Genomic DNA, 16,508 nt, shown 5'->3' with positions numbered 1-16,508 from the left:
CAGGGGTTTGGGTACGTGTCGTGAGTCAACACCGGCTTTTCTCCATGTTGCCACAAACACCTGAGTTGTAGGTGGGCATGATGGGACAAGCCGGAGTTTGGGACACAACTGGCTTTTCAAACTTCTCTTGAAAAGCATCAATAAAGTGACCAAACAAAGATTTTTTCAAATCTGAGTACACAGAATTACTCACTTGCATCCAGAGAAATCAAGAGTTACTGTGGGCAATTTCTTAGTGGCTTGAGGACTCGGTTCTAAGGTTCAGAGAAATGAAGTCTGAACTAGATGAAAAATAAGTTGATGTCCATTCCTTGTTGGAATTTGCAGCAGATCTCATTTTTATTGCAGATTTTGCTTGCCACATTTTTCTTGATGAAGTCCTTACAACTGACCTTTAGCTGAGAGAGAACACAAGTTCAATCGAGGAGATCCCCCTGGCTGCTGATGTGCCATTCTGGGGAGGTCATGGGGAACCCCATGTATTGTTCAGCCAAAGGAGCGGGGCAAACCCATCATGGCATTCCTCTGCATGCAGTTACTGCACACAGATCCCTTATAACCAAATGCAAGCTCTTTAAAAAGAACGTTGTTTACTTTTTGGAGTAGAGCAGCCTGCAGGACTGGAAAGCCCATAACGTTATGTTCTAGTAAATTTGCATGTTTGTTGAGGGAAAGGCCGTTTCTGGTGATAGGGAGACAGGGATCTCAGGGAGTACAATTCTGGAGCTGTAAGATTGTTGTGAATGGCAAATGGGTCCTGTGCAGGGCAAGGAAGGAATGCATCTATTCACTGCCCTTGTCCCTCCATGCAGCCTCGCTGTGGGCTCCGCGTTCCCTGTGGTGTCCTAGGGAATGGCAAGCATTAACAAATAACACACATTTATTTGTACTGTTGAACGTTTGCATCTTCAAGGACTTACAGGTGTGTCCAGCGCTCCAAATCCATCCTGTAATTTCAGATGTAGTTTTGAGAAGCCAGAGACACACCCTGGTTTGCTCAGTCAAAAGCAGCCCTCTACAACTGGAGACCTGCACATGAAGGACACAGCAACCAGCAGCTGGAAGGTGAGTGCCACCGGTAATCAGGGCTCTGCAAACCGATACTGTCTTCTCCCAGAGAGGAATCTAGCTTAACTAACTGAATTATCTCATGTAATGAAGTGTTTTGCCAGACGTAGCAGACCCTCAATAGTTTTGTGTGCTTTGGATCCAGTTTCAGATAGGTTTTGTGAAGTGTGTTGATATGTGTAAGTTTGCTTGCAAGATAGTTATTTGAACGAGCACCTTTCAACTCTCCTATTTTTATTTTTATAATTAAGTATTGTTCATGTTTGATTTTTCTTGGCTGAAATAAGGTGATTCCTTGTGTGCATGGGCACTCTAAAGACCTCTGCAGAAATGCTGCCCTTGCTCCCACGGCTTGGCTTCCTCCTTTTGGTTGGTGAGTATTACTGTGAGGGTGATGGGTGTCCTGGGAGGATTTTCCTTACAAACAGCTGAAGCTGAGATAGCCCTGAAAAGGGAAGATTGTGCTGAAATACCATTGAACATTACTTTGGTGGTTGCTTGAAATCCCCAGCCTTTAGTCCTGCTTATTATTGTGTCTGTGAACCAAAATATATTAGTTTCTATAGCAAACAGAATGGAAGTACAAAAATGGAATTCATTTTCCTCCCGTCATCGCAGAGCTGTCTGCTCACTGCTCCTTGTACTGGAATATGCAGGTGTCTCTGGGAAACCTGATGAAAATCTGATTTTCCAATTTTATATTGACATCTTGTACAGGGAGAGAAGTCTGTCCAGTAGAAGTACACAGGTTGCTTGTAAAAGTTAATGGCTCTTAATGCAATTGTTTTTAAGACTGACAGGTCAGTAATGCCTGTGGGTGACGGAGCTGGTCCTGTCCCTTACGGCTGCCGTGCCTGGGCACTAACAAGGCACAGGAGTGACAGCAGTGTTCTGGAAAAGCTTTGTTTCTAGAGCAATGAACACATATCTTTGATGATTCATGACACAAGAGGAGTCTGTAGCCCTTACATAGAATTAGGATTGTTGTGGTAGTGAGCTGGGGGCCTCCCTGATCTTGCAGAACGAGAAGCCAATCTTCCTCTTCCTCCTTTCCCACACGGATCTCTGAGCACTGCTCTTTCAGGTCAGTGGGATGATTTCCGTGCTTAAAGATAAACATATGTGTAAGACCTTTCCAAGGCTGGGGCCAGAGGGCTTGGCTATATTTTTCCAAGGTCCAATCCTGAGGTGAGGAGGAAATAATTATTATGGGTGGAAACAGTCCCAGCTCCGTCTGCAAGCAGGGAAGCATGGCCTCTGGCACTGAGCTCTTGATTACTTTGGTAACTCCTCTGGGACTTTATCTAGGAGTAAATCTAATGTATGTTAGGGTTAGAGGAACACACGTGGCCACCTATGGGTATGGTTCCTTTGCCTGTTACTTAGTGGCAGTTCTCTATTAATTAAACGATTAAGAAGGTGTAGCAAGTAGTAATCAAAAAAGCTGTTACACTAATTAGGGACTCCTCTAATCCATCCCTACAAGCTGTTTTACAATCCCTTTCTTAATGTGGGTCATTGTCTGGAGAACACATTCACACCCAGTAAGCCACTACCTTCCATCTCCTCCCCCTTCCCCATCGCAGGTCAGTGATAAGGGTCTCCCATCCTATTGATTTGTGCCCAAATATTGCCATGGGTTTGACTGGGACTGTCCTGGTGTTGCACAGCCTAGGCTTTTAGCCAGAGGGTGTGGAGGAACCACAGGTCACAACACCATGCGGTACATCAGCATTTGGGGATCTTCTCCCTCTTCCCCAGAAGGGAGAACACTCTTGTGTGAGAAGTACATGGACAAAAACAACTCGGCAGTGACTCGGCACCAGCCAAATCGTGCCTGTCAGCCCTCCAGTGTAACCTCAGGAGCTTAAATCATTGTCTTTTCCCTCTCCCTGCCTCTGGTTTCATGTAGCATTTGTTGCAGTCATTTGTTCTGTCCTGTCACAAACCAATGGAAGTCCCTGTCTTAACCTTTCTTTTTTTTTTCTTCTGTACACAAGAGATGCTGAGCTTGGCAGGTTTCTAATCTGAAGCAAATAATAGTAATGCCAAGGAGAATTGAGTTTGTGCATGCTGTTTTGATTTCTAAGCTCACATTTCACCATATTTTGAACTTCACAGTATTGGGAGGGGAGATGTAAGTTTACTTTGGGAACAATGTGTAGAGTAGGGAAGTTGTTGGGAAACAAAGTGTAGGGTAGTGGAGAGCTTGCACAGACCTGCCGAGAGCCAGCAGTGACAGGTTGGTTTCTTTTAGTAAATCCCTGCCGAGCTCTTAGGCAGGGCTGGAGCGAGGCCTGGCACACACGGGCATTGCCTGCGCCCTGTGCAGTCCTGCAGTGCTGGAGGGTTTTAATCCAGTGAAGGACTTAGCAGGAGAGGTGTGAAAAACAACAAAGGCTTGGCCACAGCTGACAGAAATGATTCTGTGAAATGTCGTGCCCAGAACGAAGAACAGAATAATGCAGTGAGATGAATGAGGTTCAGGACCTATTAAGCCAGCTGGGGGTTGGACTGAGAATGAACCTCTGTCCTGCATTTGCTGTTAAATCATATCACATTGTCTTCCAGGTTGGCTGGCAGCTGATACAGCTTCTGCTGAGACATACCTGGTAAGGCAAACTCTGTGTTTGAAGTGTCACCCATGTCTTTACTTGCAAAGCACGTGTGGGTTGGTGGTCCGCGTGGTCTCTCCTGATAGCAGGGCATTGATGGGCATCAGCTGCTACAAACCAAATCCAGAGTGTTGTGAGGGAGGTGGGTGCTAACCACCCTTCCCCTGAGTGGTGTCTCCCAAGTGCTGAGCACAGTGGGGATGGCTTCTCCAGGTCTTTGCAGGGCTGCGGCGCACGCACATCACCAGACACTGCAGGGAAGGTGGCACCCACTGACCACACTCAGATCTTGGGAGCAGTCCATCCCGTGGGCCTGATGCCTGAGCGACGGGAGGACTTGCATAACCCTGAACGTTCTGGCTGTTTAAAGTACAAAACGAGTAGTGATATCAACTTTGCAGATGGCAACTACCTAACATGTCAGGATAGGAGCTTTGGTTGTAGGTATTTGTGTGTTTTCAAGCCAGATCCAAGTACAAATGGTTGTAGCGTCCATGCTTCTCTGTATGAAATGATCACAGATAACACTGCATTAACGTCACTCTGCAGTTACACTGGTATCTCTTTTCTCTCTTTCTCCCTGCTCAGTGCTCCAGCTCCCCTGTCAATGGTGAGTTTCTTACCAAATAATTTCCCTACGGAAGATTCAAACATGGCTCTGTATAGGTTTTCCTATCACAGTGCCTTTATCTTTGTCTCTCTCTCTCTTTTTGGGAAATCAGAAACTGCCGTGTGTGCTTCAGTGAAAAGGTATGTGAACCATCAGCAAATTACCTTGGCACCATTTCCCTGGGGAGTGTTACTGGTTTGTTGGGGATGTCACTTTGGGTGGCAGGTAGCCTCTGAAACCTGGTATAGCACCTTCCTCCCCGCAAAGTCCCAGAGATGCCTTTGGGCAGGGAGAGCCCTTGTTTTGCTGGATTGAACTGCAAAGGGAAAATGGTTTCCTGGGGCTCAGTGTCTGTGCAGGGCAAAGAAAGGCAGGGCAAGTCCCTGATGTGCAAGACAGCCTGTCACAGGTGGGATTTACTGCTCCAAGAACCTTGGCAGTAGTGCTGAGCTTGGCTTAGCTGGTGATGGGGGCCTAGGACTCAGACAGGTCAGTTTCAAACCTTCATTTGATTTGATTTCTACCTAAGGGTAAACAGTTTACAAGTACCTTCTCCCTGCTCCCAAATGGTGCCAGCAAATAATTATCATCGGGGTTGTTCGTTTGCTCTTCTGCATTCATTTTTTGGGCTATGCCTCATTAAGGCTGCCTGGCATTAACGGGTGGGCCGGACCCTTTCCTGGAGGGTAGCAAATAGCTGTCCTGCTGCAGGTATTTGAATGAAGAAATATTCAGTGAGAAATGAGAATCATTGAGAAAGGATTGTCATGCAGTGCTGTTCAGCAGCGAATGACCAACTGCGCATCCTGCAGCTGGGCAGTTCTGCATGACACAGCTGTGCTCGCTGTAGACAGGAGCATCATCGGAGCTAAAACGAATCAGGGGAGATATGCACTGGAAATATGCACTGGAAAAGATCAAAAAGAGGAAAAATCAGAATCACTGCCTATCAGACCGGTAACCTCTCCTCCTTGTCTCCCACCTGCAGTCTCCCAGACAGATTTGTTTGCTACCTGAGCCCCTCCGCAGTGAACAACCTGAGCAGAGACGATGCTTTAAGCTTGGCCCACAGGATCACTAAGAACTGCCCGTTGAACGTGAAACACAGAGGAATAAATAGAGAGAGAGCTCCCTCCTTCCTGACGACAGAGGAACTGCAGGTAATCTGCTGTCCAGCCTCAACTCAGTTCTTCATTCACCTAGACAGTATTTTTGAGAATTGAGGATTCAACTCTTGTGCCTCCTCCCATATACACTCCTAGAGCTCACCTTGGGATTTTGCTTATTTATTTATTTTTATACAATAAATAAATGTCTGGCTGGTGTTTTATGATCTGCAAATCTCAGTGGTAGAGGCAGTCCATCAACTGGCATCGTCACACAAATTTTAGGCAGAAAATCCAGTGATTTAAGACATCCAAAGGCTGCAGGATCCAATAAGCTCATCTCATTATTCTTCTGACTTTCTTTTCTGTATGTGTGGGACCTCTGCAGGTTGCATCTTCCTTGGTGAGCAAGTTTGAGCATTTCACTCCTGCAATCCTGCGTGAATTGGGCCAGGTTGCTGTTGGGCTGTCCGTATCTGACATCGAAAATAAAATAAGTGATGAAGACCTTGAGGAATCTCTTCCTGCCCTGGGTGAAGTTCGTGGCTGGAATGCTGACCAGTCCAGTGCTATTATCAATAAACTGCTCCGCTCTGGCTATCAGGTACAAAGGATGAGGTCCAGAAATGCACCTTACACCCGGTATAGCTAGTTGCACAAATGATGTTTGGCCCTTTGTGTACTCATACCTGCATGTATTACCTTTCAGATTTCAGATGGACAGAGCTTGGCAAAGCTAGGGAGCTTGGTGGCTGGCCTCAGCAGCAGCACGCTTCAAAGTCTCCCTCCAGAAGTGATCTTGGAAGCCATTAAGTTGCCTGAGTTTGTCCAGCAGTTGGTGACCCTGCCCCCTGCTCTGAAAAGGACATTTGTGGAAATGGTGAAATTGTTTTTCTCTATGGACGTCACAAATTAGCAAAGCTCCCATGACTCGCAGCCAAGAACACTGGTTACCTGGGGCCAGGCATTGGCACATACCTGCACACACACAGCATTCCCTCGGGGGTGTTTGTCATTGCTAACCGGAGTGTGCAGCAGGACAGGCATCCCACGTCCCTATCCCTGGACCTGTGTAGATGTCCTTGGCTGACAGCCAGCGTGACCCACCAAGCCTCTTAGGGCCTGGGTCAGAAGAGACATTTTTTCTACAGGGTATACCTAGAAACTACTCCCCACTGACTTCATAAGATGCTGTCAGGGAAAGGTTATTGCCATGGCTTGGGGTGAGACCGTGTGAGAAGTGAAGGCTGCTCTCAGGAAGCCCCGTTTAGGACAGACTCTAGCAATGCACTATGCCATTTCCCTGTGTGACTGTACAGGTCTTGGACTTCTTTTCCCACTTTTCTCAGCCATGACTTTAACCTTCAAGTTGCATGTGCAGCATTTGAGTTTGTTGTTATTCGTGCTCCCTCCTGTAGGAAAGCCACTGACCCGTGTTTGGTATAGCCTGTAGCATGTGCTGGGGCAACGGGGCTGTCAGGGTTGTGTGTGATGCCTTAGGGAAATAACATCTCCTTCACCACAGAAGGCTCTGCAATGTGCCTTCAAGAGTTGAGTTATTGTTTGGGTTGTCAGAGAGGGAAGAAGTGTCCCTCCTCTCTGACCTACTAAAGGTTTTTAGGGCATAAAGCCAGGAGCCGGGGAAGTGATAGGGACAGAATCATTCCCTTTCATCAGGGCTTCAACTGTTAGCTCCATGCAGCTCTCCTAGTCTGATGCATGTGTCAAACAGGAAATATTTCATATTAGGTCTTTGACAAATGCCTAGATGATCAACAGAGGAATTTCCATGGCCTCTTTCCAAATTTTCATTTCTTCTACAGACATTGCTTATTTTAGCCACAGTGTTGGAATGATTTTATGTATATATGTGAATATATGTATGTATTGTTGTTGTTTTAAGATTTCTTCCAGTGTAAGCCACCCTGCTGAGTTGGTTAAACATATCCCTGATGCTCTGGCTAGTTACATCCCAAAATCATTGCTTGTTTTTGATGAGAAGCCCAGTATTGAAGATCTCAACAGAAAAATGTGGACCCGAGAACAGGTAATGTGCTAGAAGCTGGTGTCCTTCTCACCCCTCAGTGTCAGCCTTGGACATTGCAGAGCTATGAGACCACTCTGCAAATCTGTTTGAAAATACAGGTGAATGTTGCAGAAGAGCATGGTAAACCACTATCAATTTGGCTTTGCTCCACAGGCTGCCATGTTTTTCAGTGATGTGATAAAGAGAGAGCCCGACTTCAGCAGGTAGTGTTTTCTTACTCTCTGTTTTCCTTGTTTGCTTTGCTTGTGCTATCCATATTTCCTTTGTCCCAAATGGCTGTCCCATCGTTTTCAATCTATAGAAGGAGATGGGAAAATACCATGCAAACACAAACACAGGCATGTAGCACCAAGGCCTACCAGGGTTTTAGCTGCAAAATGTGCCTGTAAGCCAGACTTGCTTTCTAAAACTATGCTGCTGGCTCAGACTGCACTTGGGAACCTTGCTTCTTGACTGCCTGTGTGAAAGGCATTTCTAGTCAGATAGTGTGTCAGTCATATATAGTGTTCTTCCAGGGATTAAATAGTGTCTGTTGTCAGCTCGTGTATCTGAGAAGAAAAATGATGAAAACCTTGACACACATCTGGAAAAGCAGTTGAACTGACACCCATGTCATGCTGATTTCACAAGAGCAGTTTTTTCCATATAGGACTTCTCCCTGAGCTCTCCCAGGTCATACAGACTGTATTCTGTGATGAGAATCTGCACAGCTCCATTTCTGTTTTGATGTGTGGCACGTACTGAAAGCACATAGAGGAGACTGATCTTGTACATCAGGGTACAGCAGTACTGCTTGCTGCAGAGTCTCCAGACCATGTTTATTCAAGCAGTGATGGCTTTTTGATCTCCTACAAAATTCAAGACTAGCAATTTTGAGTGGATGGAATTTGGAGAGCGTTAAGATTTAAGGATGGGAGAGATTTATGCTTGTCATATTTGTCATGGTATATATAGGAGATAATCATTGACTTCTCTCCTGAAGTTCTCGCACCTCTGATTTGCTTTCTGTAAATGTTCAGGCTTTCTCAGTCAGTTCTCCAAGGCTACACATGCGCAGTTGCCAATGAAATAGGAATAGAAAGAGTTCAGCAGCTGGCCAAAGCCATGAAGAAGAAGAATGTCCAGCTAGGAGAAGACCAGGTCAGTTCCTGTGTTCCAAAATGCTGCATTTGATATTGCAATTGAGATATAAATTAGGATTGTTCAGCAAGAACAAGAATACTTTCAGCTTAAGGGACTAGAACAACTGGTCTTGGGTCTCGATCACACTGTTTTGAATTTCTTCAGGGGGAGGCAAAGTCAAAACCCAGTTGGCTAGGTGTCTCAGGAACCAAAATCTCCGATTTCTGTCTTTTTCTTTCTTTCTATAGAGTGGGGTAAAGTCTTCATGTTTATTTTTTTTTCTGTGTTCATGCTGTTTTCTTTCTCTGATATAAACTCCGGTATCCTTTCAGCTGAGTTGCTTAGTGAAGATGGTGACGCTGCATGGGATTCCCAAGGATTTAGATAGCTATCCAAAAGACCTGTTGCTATTTTTAAGGTAAATGTGCTATGGTTTTCATGTTGTTGTATTAGGCATTGGTGGGAAAAAAAAGGCATGACTTTACAAGCTAGCTGGTAATGACCAATTCATGTTTGACATACATTTCCAATTTGTTCAGGCATCCTTACAGAAAAAAAAAAAAATCATATTGTGGAAAGCTTTCAAAACAGTTTTAAGGTCCTTTCAGATTTAATCATCCTTTGTACTGGTAAAACAGAATGAAGCTCTTTTTAGATATTTCTGTCTTAATATGAAACCACCATGGCTTTTTAGTACTTTTTAGCCTCTCTGAGGGGGCTTTTCCCTTACAGCATCAGATGAAATAGACAGTAGAGTGGATTTCTTTGTTCCAGTAGCTATCCACTGTGGTTCTGTATCCAAATCTTGAACAATTTTAGCTGAGTCTCACAATAGAGTCCTTAAGGTGAAAACATGTTTTTGAAAAATGTGGACTTCAGTCTTTGAGAAGAGTTTAGACTGTGGGTGTGGAAGACATTATATTTGACCAATTGTTTGATCTCACCCAGCAGAATTCACAATGTTTGTCTTTCTAGTCCTTCAGACTACGCAGCAACAGGAAGCTGTAAGCAGTACTTTGCTAGTGTTGGGAAAGCCAATCTTGATCTTCTGCAAAGAGAGTCGCCTGAGCGAAAACAGCTGCTGTTGGAAGCTTTAGCATGTCTGGTATGTGGTCAGGGGACAACTCTGCTCAAAGCCGTAGAGAGTATGGGGTTGTCAGCTGTCAACAAGACCAAGAATGCTCTTCTACAATGGTATCCAGTTCTATTTAATGTCTCTGTCTTGTATTACTTCAGAAATTTCTGGAACACAAGTGAACGAGGAAAATGCAGAGATTCTGGGTCATCTGGTCTGTGACCTGGGTGAAGAGTACATTAGAAGTTCTGGTGGGAGTGTGCTGAAGCAGTTAAGCCAGTGTGAATCTTTCCTGCCTGATCAAGAAGAGGCTATTAAGAGTGTGATCAGCAGTGGTAACACTACATTTGGGTATGCATTTGTCTTCTTGGCATCAGCAAAACACTTCCCTAAAACAAAACCCTTGTCCTGTTGATACCTAAGTGAACTCCAGCTGACTAGCTTGATCATAAACTTGAATAATTTGTTTTAAATTTCATATTGGGCCTTTTACTTTGTTTATTTGAACTTCTTTCAGTTGAAAATTTAGCCTGGAATTCAACTGAAAAATATATAGTCATTTCTGTGTCTCACCTGCTGTAGTTATAAAACCATTTTTTGTGGTCTGTTTTTCACTAACCAAACTTCTCTGAGATGGTCTTGATGAACACAGGTGGGCTCTAGATGTTTGTCAGCTGACGGTTTTCAGAAAACATTCTGTTTCCACCTCCTAAACTGCCAGATGCTTAATAAGTCCCTTGCTGTCTCTAAGAGACATCATCCAAAGAGGCAAAATATTTTCCTTCCTGTGTCAAATGATCTAAGATCTTGGCACTGAATGGGCAGTGGTGAGCAGTAGATATTCTTTGGTTTTCATGCTTAAGAAAATAATGTGTTTGTTAAATGCCATTTTCTTATACAGCTGCCCCTATTCATGTTACTAACAGTTGCTTCTGCTCCACTGGAATTAAGGTTGGTGTAACAGGAAGTGACTGAGAAGTTTCAAGATATAAATCTTTTACTTTCTTAACTTAAAACGTTATAAAGGCGTAATGCTGGCAGCTTTTAAGTTCCTTTTTTTTTTTTTTTTAATCCTTGAAAGCTAATCCCTGCTAATTTTTGTATGCAGGCCTCCTTCAGTGTGGTCAGCTTCTACCTTGAATGAGCTTGGTGGGTTGATTCCTGTATTTGATCACAGCATCTTGCAGAGGATCCCCAAGGTGGGTTACTCATAGGGGTGTGAGAAGTTTGGAAAACACTCCTAGGTTCTGCAGTATAGTAGAAGTACGACGGGGTTGTTGACAGCAGTTGTTCATGCTTTCACTAGTATGTCTTCATCTAAAAACATGGTGACAAAGGGGCCAGATGGTCTATGAAAAGTGAGGATTAATCAAGTCAGATGGCCTGCAACTGCCAACCTAGATCACTATAATCTTCCTCCTATAACTGTCAGAAGAGGACCAGAGGTAGAAAGCAGTATTAACTATATACAGAGCTTTGTGAGGAGTTACAATCATTTACAGGGCATGGAATACAGCAGAGTTTAAGCATTTAGAAATTAGACTTTGGCAAACCAAGGAAACGTCTCTAAACTGCTAGCAGAAGTCTAGCTGCCCATAGTATTTCAACAATAAGGCTTCTCCCCTGTGTGAATAATCACTTATTATGCTGATGATATACCCAAGATTGGAAAATCTTCCTGATTAAACTTCTTCTTTGCAGAATGCTTTAACTCTTTGGCTGAAAAACTTTGCACATGATTCGCCTTTGTCAAGGGAACAGCTGGCCACCATTGTTGAAGAAATCCTGCCTTCTAGGCACAAGCGTGCTAGTGGTATGGGAGCCTTCTCTGATCCATAAACAGCAGGGTTCCCCCTGGTATCGGGGTTGACCCCAGTGCCTGTGGGACTCCCTGAATTTGTCTGAGTTGAGCTATGAAGCACTTGGTGGTAGGTTGCCCAGGGGGAGGGTGGAACAATGTATACCTGTCTATCTCCATAAAGGGAGCACTCAAAGCTTGAAGCAAAAGGATTTAACAAGGGCAGTGGTGTTAGTATATTTAATACTTTCTTCAACAGGTTGCCCAGATGACAAGAAGATAACAGAGGCAGTTCTTAACCAATGACCTGATGCCTATATGTATACACCTGAGAGTTACGTGCTTGCCTGAAGAATGTCTCTCTGGAGAATCACCTCTCTCAGATCCTGACCTATGCCTTCAGTAAAGAGCAATTGGCTGTGCTGAAGGAGAATCTGGATCAGGTAATGCCACGCTGAAGAATGCCAAATTATCCACTGATGAGATTGCTCAGGAACTTGTTCAGTTGAGTTTCAGTGTCTCGAAGGACTGAGACTCCACCATCTCTCTGCACTCCTCTTCCAATGTTTGACCACCTTTACTGTGAAAATAGATTTTTCTTAATACCTGTTCAGAATTCTCATTGCTTGTTGACCCTTATCATTTCACCATGCACCTCTGAGAAGACTGTGGTACCATTCACCCTATAATCTCCCAGTAAATAGTTGAAGATGGTAATTAAATCCTCTCCTAGCTTCCCTCTTGTTCAGATTGAAATAACCAGCTTCCTCAGCCCCACCACTCCACATCCTATGTTGTGCCTCCAGTCCCTCAACCAGCATGGACCTCTGCTAGACTTTCTAGTGTTTGCTAGACTTTGTCAAAGTCTTTATTGTATCAGGGAGTCCAAAACTGGATGTAGTATCTAGATGGGGTCTCACAAGAGCCAAATGGAGGGAATAATCACTTCTGATCTGCTGACTGTGCTGCTTGTCCAGTGTTTGGTTAGCCTTCACCGCTTCAAGGTACACCTCCACTCAGGTCTCTGTTGAGTCAGTTTGCATTGCTGCAGGTTTGTTCCCTCCCTGGGGCCTGCTTGCCTGAGCTATCATACAGAAAAATGCATGACAGATGTGCTCAAGTAATCTCACTGGCTTTGGTTCTTCCTTGCAGGCCTTTTAGGCTTTTCCACAGTAATCTTGCAAGGAGCATAGGCATGATAAAGAGCATTCATAGCAGTAACAACAGTCTTTCCACAGACATACCCTGATGGGTATCCTGACAGTCCTACTCTCCCAAACTGGGCCTCTTCATTAATTCTGCCACCGTGGAGGAAATTAAAAGATGGAGGATAACTTCACCTAACACTCTGGCTTTCTTGCTAGAACATCTGCCCAAGATAAACAGGTAGGGATTTGGATTTGCTTTTCTGCCTAGGTTTGCTTCCTTGTTTGGGAACTGCTGGTTTAGAACCAGCTTAGTGGTTTCAAAGATGGTTGGTCCATCTTTGAAGTCCAAACAAGTAGATTTAAATGTTTGGTTTTATTTTTGTAATTATTGCATTTGTTTTTCTTTTGAAGATGAAACCATAGATTCTGGCTAAAGTTAACTTCTGAAAAAAAATAATTGTGTTTCTAGGCTACTGCACTGATTGAACGTTATGTTGCCTTGGGAAATCCCTTGGACGCCACTGCACTGAAAGCAATTGATAGAAAACACTTGTGCCTTCTAAATGCAACTTTGCTGAATATGATAGACTCCAACAGCTTGAAGTGAGTCAAATATTGCGATGCTCTTGGCTGCTTGCAAAAACACTTTTGCATCAGCAAGTTCAGTTTAGTTTCTCTGCACTCAGTGAAAGGAAATCTAGGAAGCAACTCAGTACGTGCTTTGTGTCCTGGTTTAAAAGCCTGCTGTTCTCCATTCTGCAGGAAGGGCTCCAATTTGCAATCAAATTTTTTTATTGTACATCAGGTGACAACAAAAAACATGGTTTGCATGCATGCTTTATCTAAAGGCAAAACAGAGTTGATGACATTTACTTTCCTTTGAAAGACTCCTAATGAAATTAATTAAATAACTACATCTTTCAAACACACAAACTTATCATTACACAATCAGAGCCATCATTACTTAGAAGACATATCATATTGAGCAGTAGCCTGAGTCATTATTTTTTTAATTTAGCTTCTCTCCATACCTCTTCTATCTACTGGGAAATACCCAGGGTTATATGGAAGAGGAGGTAATCTGTCCTGTGTAGAGAAGCCCAGAGAGATACTCAGAATAGTTCAAAATTTATTCACATTGAAAATAATAAAAACTCTTCCTAAATATTCATTTTTCTACAGACTGGTTTCTCTGAATCTTTCATCCTGTTCACAGCTTACGAAAGACATCTTATATGCTAAAGCAAAACGTGCTTTCTCAGACCAGCACTATTTACCTTCTTACTATACGCACATTGAACCATATCTAGGTATGTAAAAGAACAATCTTTTACAGGGAAAGAGGGAGGTCGTAGCCAGAAGCTGAGTGGGGATCAAATACCATCTTAAGATTTGGGAATTTTCAAAGCCAAACTGTTAAAAGTTCTGGAGGGTCCACATCCTTTTCCAACTTGTAGGTGGCATTAAATATTCTTGAAGGAATCTGTACCTGATTTAAAATTCCCCAAATCAATTGCCCAACTGCCACAGGGAAAATCAGACTCGAGGCTTCTGGGATGGGTCTGCTAGGTCCCCTGGAAATCCAGCTGCTCATGCTTAATGCTTATCTCACAGCCATTCCCCATGTCAAAAACTTAGATTTTTCCTGTTAACCCAAGAATTTATTCACAGCCTGAGTGAACTCTTCTTCCCCCTCCATCTAGCATCTGGCTTTGATGCAGATTGATTTAATGGCCAACATCATAAAACCCTGCAACAAAATGAACTAGCATCCATATTTTTTTTGCAGTTGGAACTTACTCTTTTAGCAGCCCCAGCCTAATAAATTTAGAAGACGTCACTGTAGCTCCAGTCTATACAGATACACATCACTGCTACCTTGAGGGCTGATCTCCATGCTTGTAATAAAACATTCTCTTTTTGGTCGCAGGTGGTGCTCCTGGCGTGGATCTCAGAGCCCTAAGCAAGGACAACGTGAACATGAAAGTTGATACTCTGGCAAAGTTAAGAAGAGACTCTTTGATGGTGAGCTGAATGTTGAAATTGTTTGACTCCTTGCATGTATGTCATGCTCTAAGGGGTTGTTTCTGGTTGCATTGTCCATTGGTGTAAATCTGGAGTCATTCCATCACATTCAGAGTGATAGTTGACTAGTGGAAAGTGGAGAACCAACCTGGAACTTCTGAAGAAGTTTAATTTGGAGTCATACATGGATGCTTACCCAATCTCACCGGGGAATTTCTTTAGTCCAAGCTCTCAGAGCAGTAGTAGGAGCCTTCCACTAGGCTACAGTACACAGCTATGTGACAAATTTTCTAACAAGAGTGTTAGCAGTAATATCATCAATTTTGGAAGAAAGCCTACTGACCTGGGCAACGACTGGGCCCTCACTTGGGTCAAGGAGGTGTGTCATGAGAGGACAACAGAAAGAGGCTTTGAAGAATCACTGTGTTTATTCCCCTAACCTAAGGCAAGATTATTCCAACTGAAACTACTCACTAGAAGTTTGTCTTTCTGTTCTTAACACTTGGGCTAACATAAACTTCACCCGTTCCTTGATCAGAGGTATTGTTGCCATTCCTGCCTTTACAGCTGTAAGTCTTGCTGTTTGATTTCTCCTAGAGCCTGACGCCTGCTGAAGTTAAGGGCTTGCTGGGGGTAAATCTTCGTGATCTGGTGAAATGGCAGAACAAGGCTCCCATCCAGGAGTGGGTCCGAACACGGAAACAAGCAGAACTGGATAAACTGGGCATTGGGCTCACTGGGGGAACACAAGAAGGCTACATGATCGTCGTCACACCTCAATTTCAGCGTACGTAGTATGTTAGGGCCTCTGATCATTGTACTTTAAATATTTATTTTGGGGCCACAGTAAGGATAAACATCACCTTGTGGAAATGAGGTGCCTTTGGTCGTCTGTAAGAGAAGTGAGTGCACCAAGCTGATGTGGGCCCTGAATCAGGACCTTGCTTGAGGTGGTTGCCTTGGGCAGCACTGCCAAGCAGTTCTAGTCCTGCTCTCAGCTGTGCTTGTGCCAAGGCCTTGGACAGTCCTGCTAGCTACTCGTGTGTCCAGGAGAGCAGAGACTGTTGGTCTGGGCTACTGCAGACCCCTTCCAGTGGCACGTGTCACTGCCCTGCCACCCAGCCCCTCTAAAACGTTGGGTAGTGCTCACCTGCTCCCTTCGCCTCCCAGCATGGGGGGGAAGCAAATTCAGTTCTGCCAAGGATGATGGCTGCTTACCAGTTAGAAAGCCCTAGTCAGAAAGCCAAAGATCTTCCCCAGATGCGGCACAAAGAGATCTTCTCCCCATGGGAATGATTCAGTTGTTGGTTTCTTTGCACTGATGCCTCTCTCTTTTTCCTCTAGCACCATCCTCATCCGCTCTGGGCACTGTGGCTATGGCAGCCCACCTCTTGCCTGCTCTGCTTCTCAGTTTCCTGACGACAATGGCCTTGTCTTGAAAATCTTCCCTCAGCAGGCAGCAAGATGAGGGGGACCAGCCTGTGACCTGCTCTGAGGGAGGCCGGGGGGATAAAGGGGGACTCAGTGCTAGCAGGCAACTGCTACGTAGCCTGGTGCTCATTGCTAGGTGCTTTTCTCTTTCAAATCAATAAAAAAAAAAAAAGTGTTCTATCTGAAGGGAAGATTTCAGACTCTTCAGAGCAGGATCTTTTTTTCCCTTTGTACAGACCAAGCCCAAGTATACCCAGCCATATTGCTGCAACAAAACCAATATCAATATTTGACTGTGTAACCCTGGTGGGTGTAAGGGTGAGCAAATCAGCTGTTCTGCATGTTAACAATTACGTTTCTCAAAGAGCTTGATCTCTTGACACTGCCAGGACCTCTGAGTAGGAGTAAAGTTTTCCGGCTGGTTGTAAAGAAATGGTGGAACTAAGTAAAAAATGCCAGAAGC

At 44.2% G+C, this 16,508-nt stretch overlaps 1 protein-coding gene across 1 annotated transcript in view; it reads left to right on the top strand.

The window, feature by feature from the left end:
- Positions 1-16,508, top strand: part of LOC121078260 (mesothelin-like) — a 25,321-nt gene extending 8,813 nt beyond the window's left edge. The window contains 26 exon segments of the mRNA XM_040574213.1: positions 960-1,065; positions 1,356-1,441; positions 3,640-3,680; positions 4,272-4,293; positions 4,406-4,433; positions 5,282-5,453; positions 5,788-6,003; positions 6,109-6,279; positions 7,303-7,446; positions 7,600-7,649; positions 8,466-8,586; positions 8,901-8,986; positions 9,544-9,673; position 9,713; positions 9,805-9,994; positions 10,752-10,842; positions 11,345-11,456; positions 11,701-11,769; positions 11,772-11,884; positions 12,680-12,700; positions 12,703-12,800; positions 13,013-13,192; positions 13,772-13,899; positions 14,520-14,614; positions 15,212-15,401; positions 15,959-16,508. Coding sequence (XP_040430147.1) covers positions 1,372-1,441; positions 3,640-3,680; positions 4,272-4,293; positions 4,406-4,433; positions 5,282-5,453; positions 5,788-6,003; positions 6,109-6,279; positions 7,303-7,446; positions 7,600-7,649; positions 8,466-8,586; positions 8,901-8,986; positions 9,544-9,673; position 9,713; positions 9,805-9,994; positions 10,752-10,842; positions 11,345-11,456; positions 11,701-11,769; positions 11,772-11,884; positions 12,680-12,700; positions 12,703-12,800; positions 13,013-13,192; positions 13,772-13,899; positions 14,520-14,614; positions 15,212-15,401; positions 15,959-16,053 — 2,634 coding nt within the window. The 5' untranslated portion in view covers positions 960-1,065; positions 1,356-1,371 and the 3' untranslated portion in view covers positions 16,054-16,508.

This window comes from Cygnus olor, chromosome 15 (assembly GCF_009769625.2).
Source record: "Cygnus olor isolate bCygOlo1 chromosome 15, bCygOlo1.pri.v2, whole genome shotgun sequence".
In the NCBI taxonomy this organism is placed as follows: domain Eukaryota; kingdom Metazoa; phylum Chordata; class Aves; order Anseriformes; family Anatidae; genus Cygnus; species Cygnus olor.
This window is presented reverse-complemented; position numbering and strand designations above follow the sequence as displayed.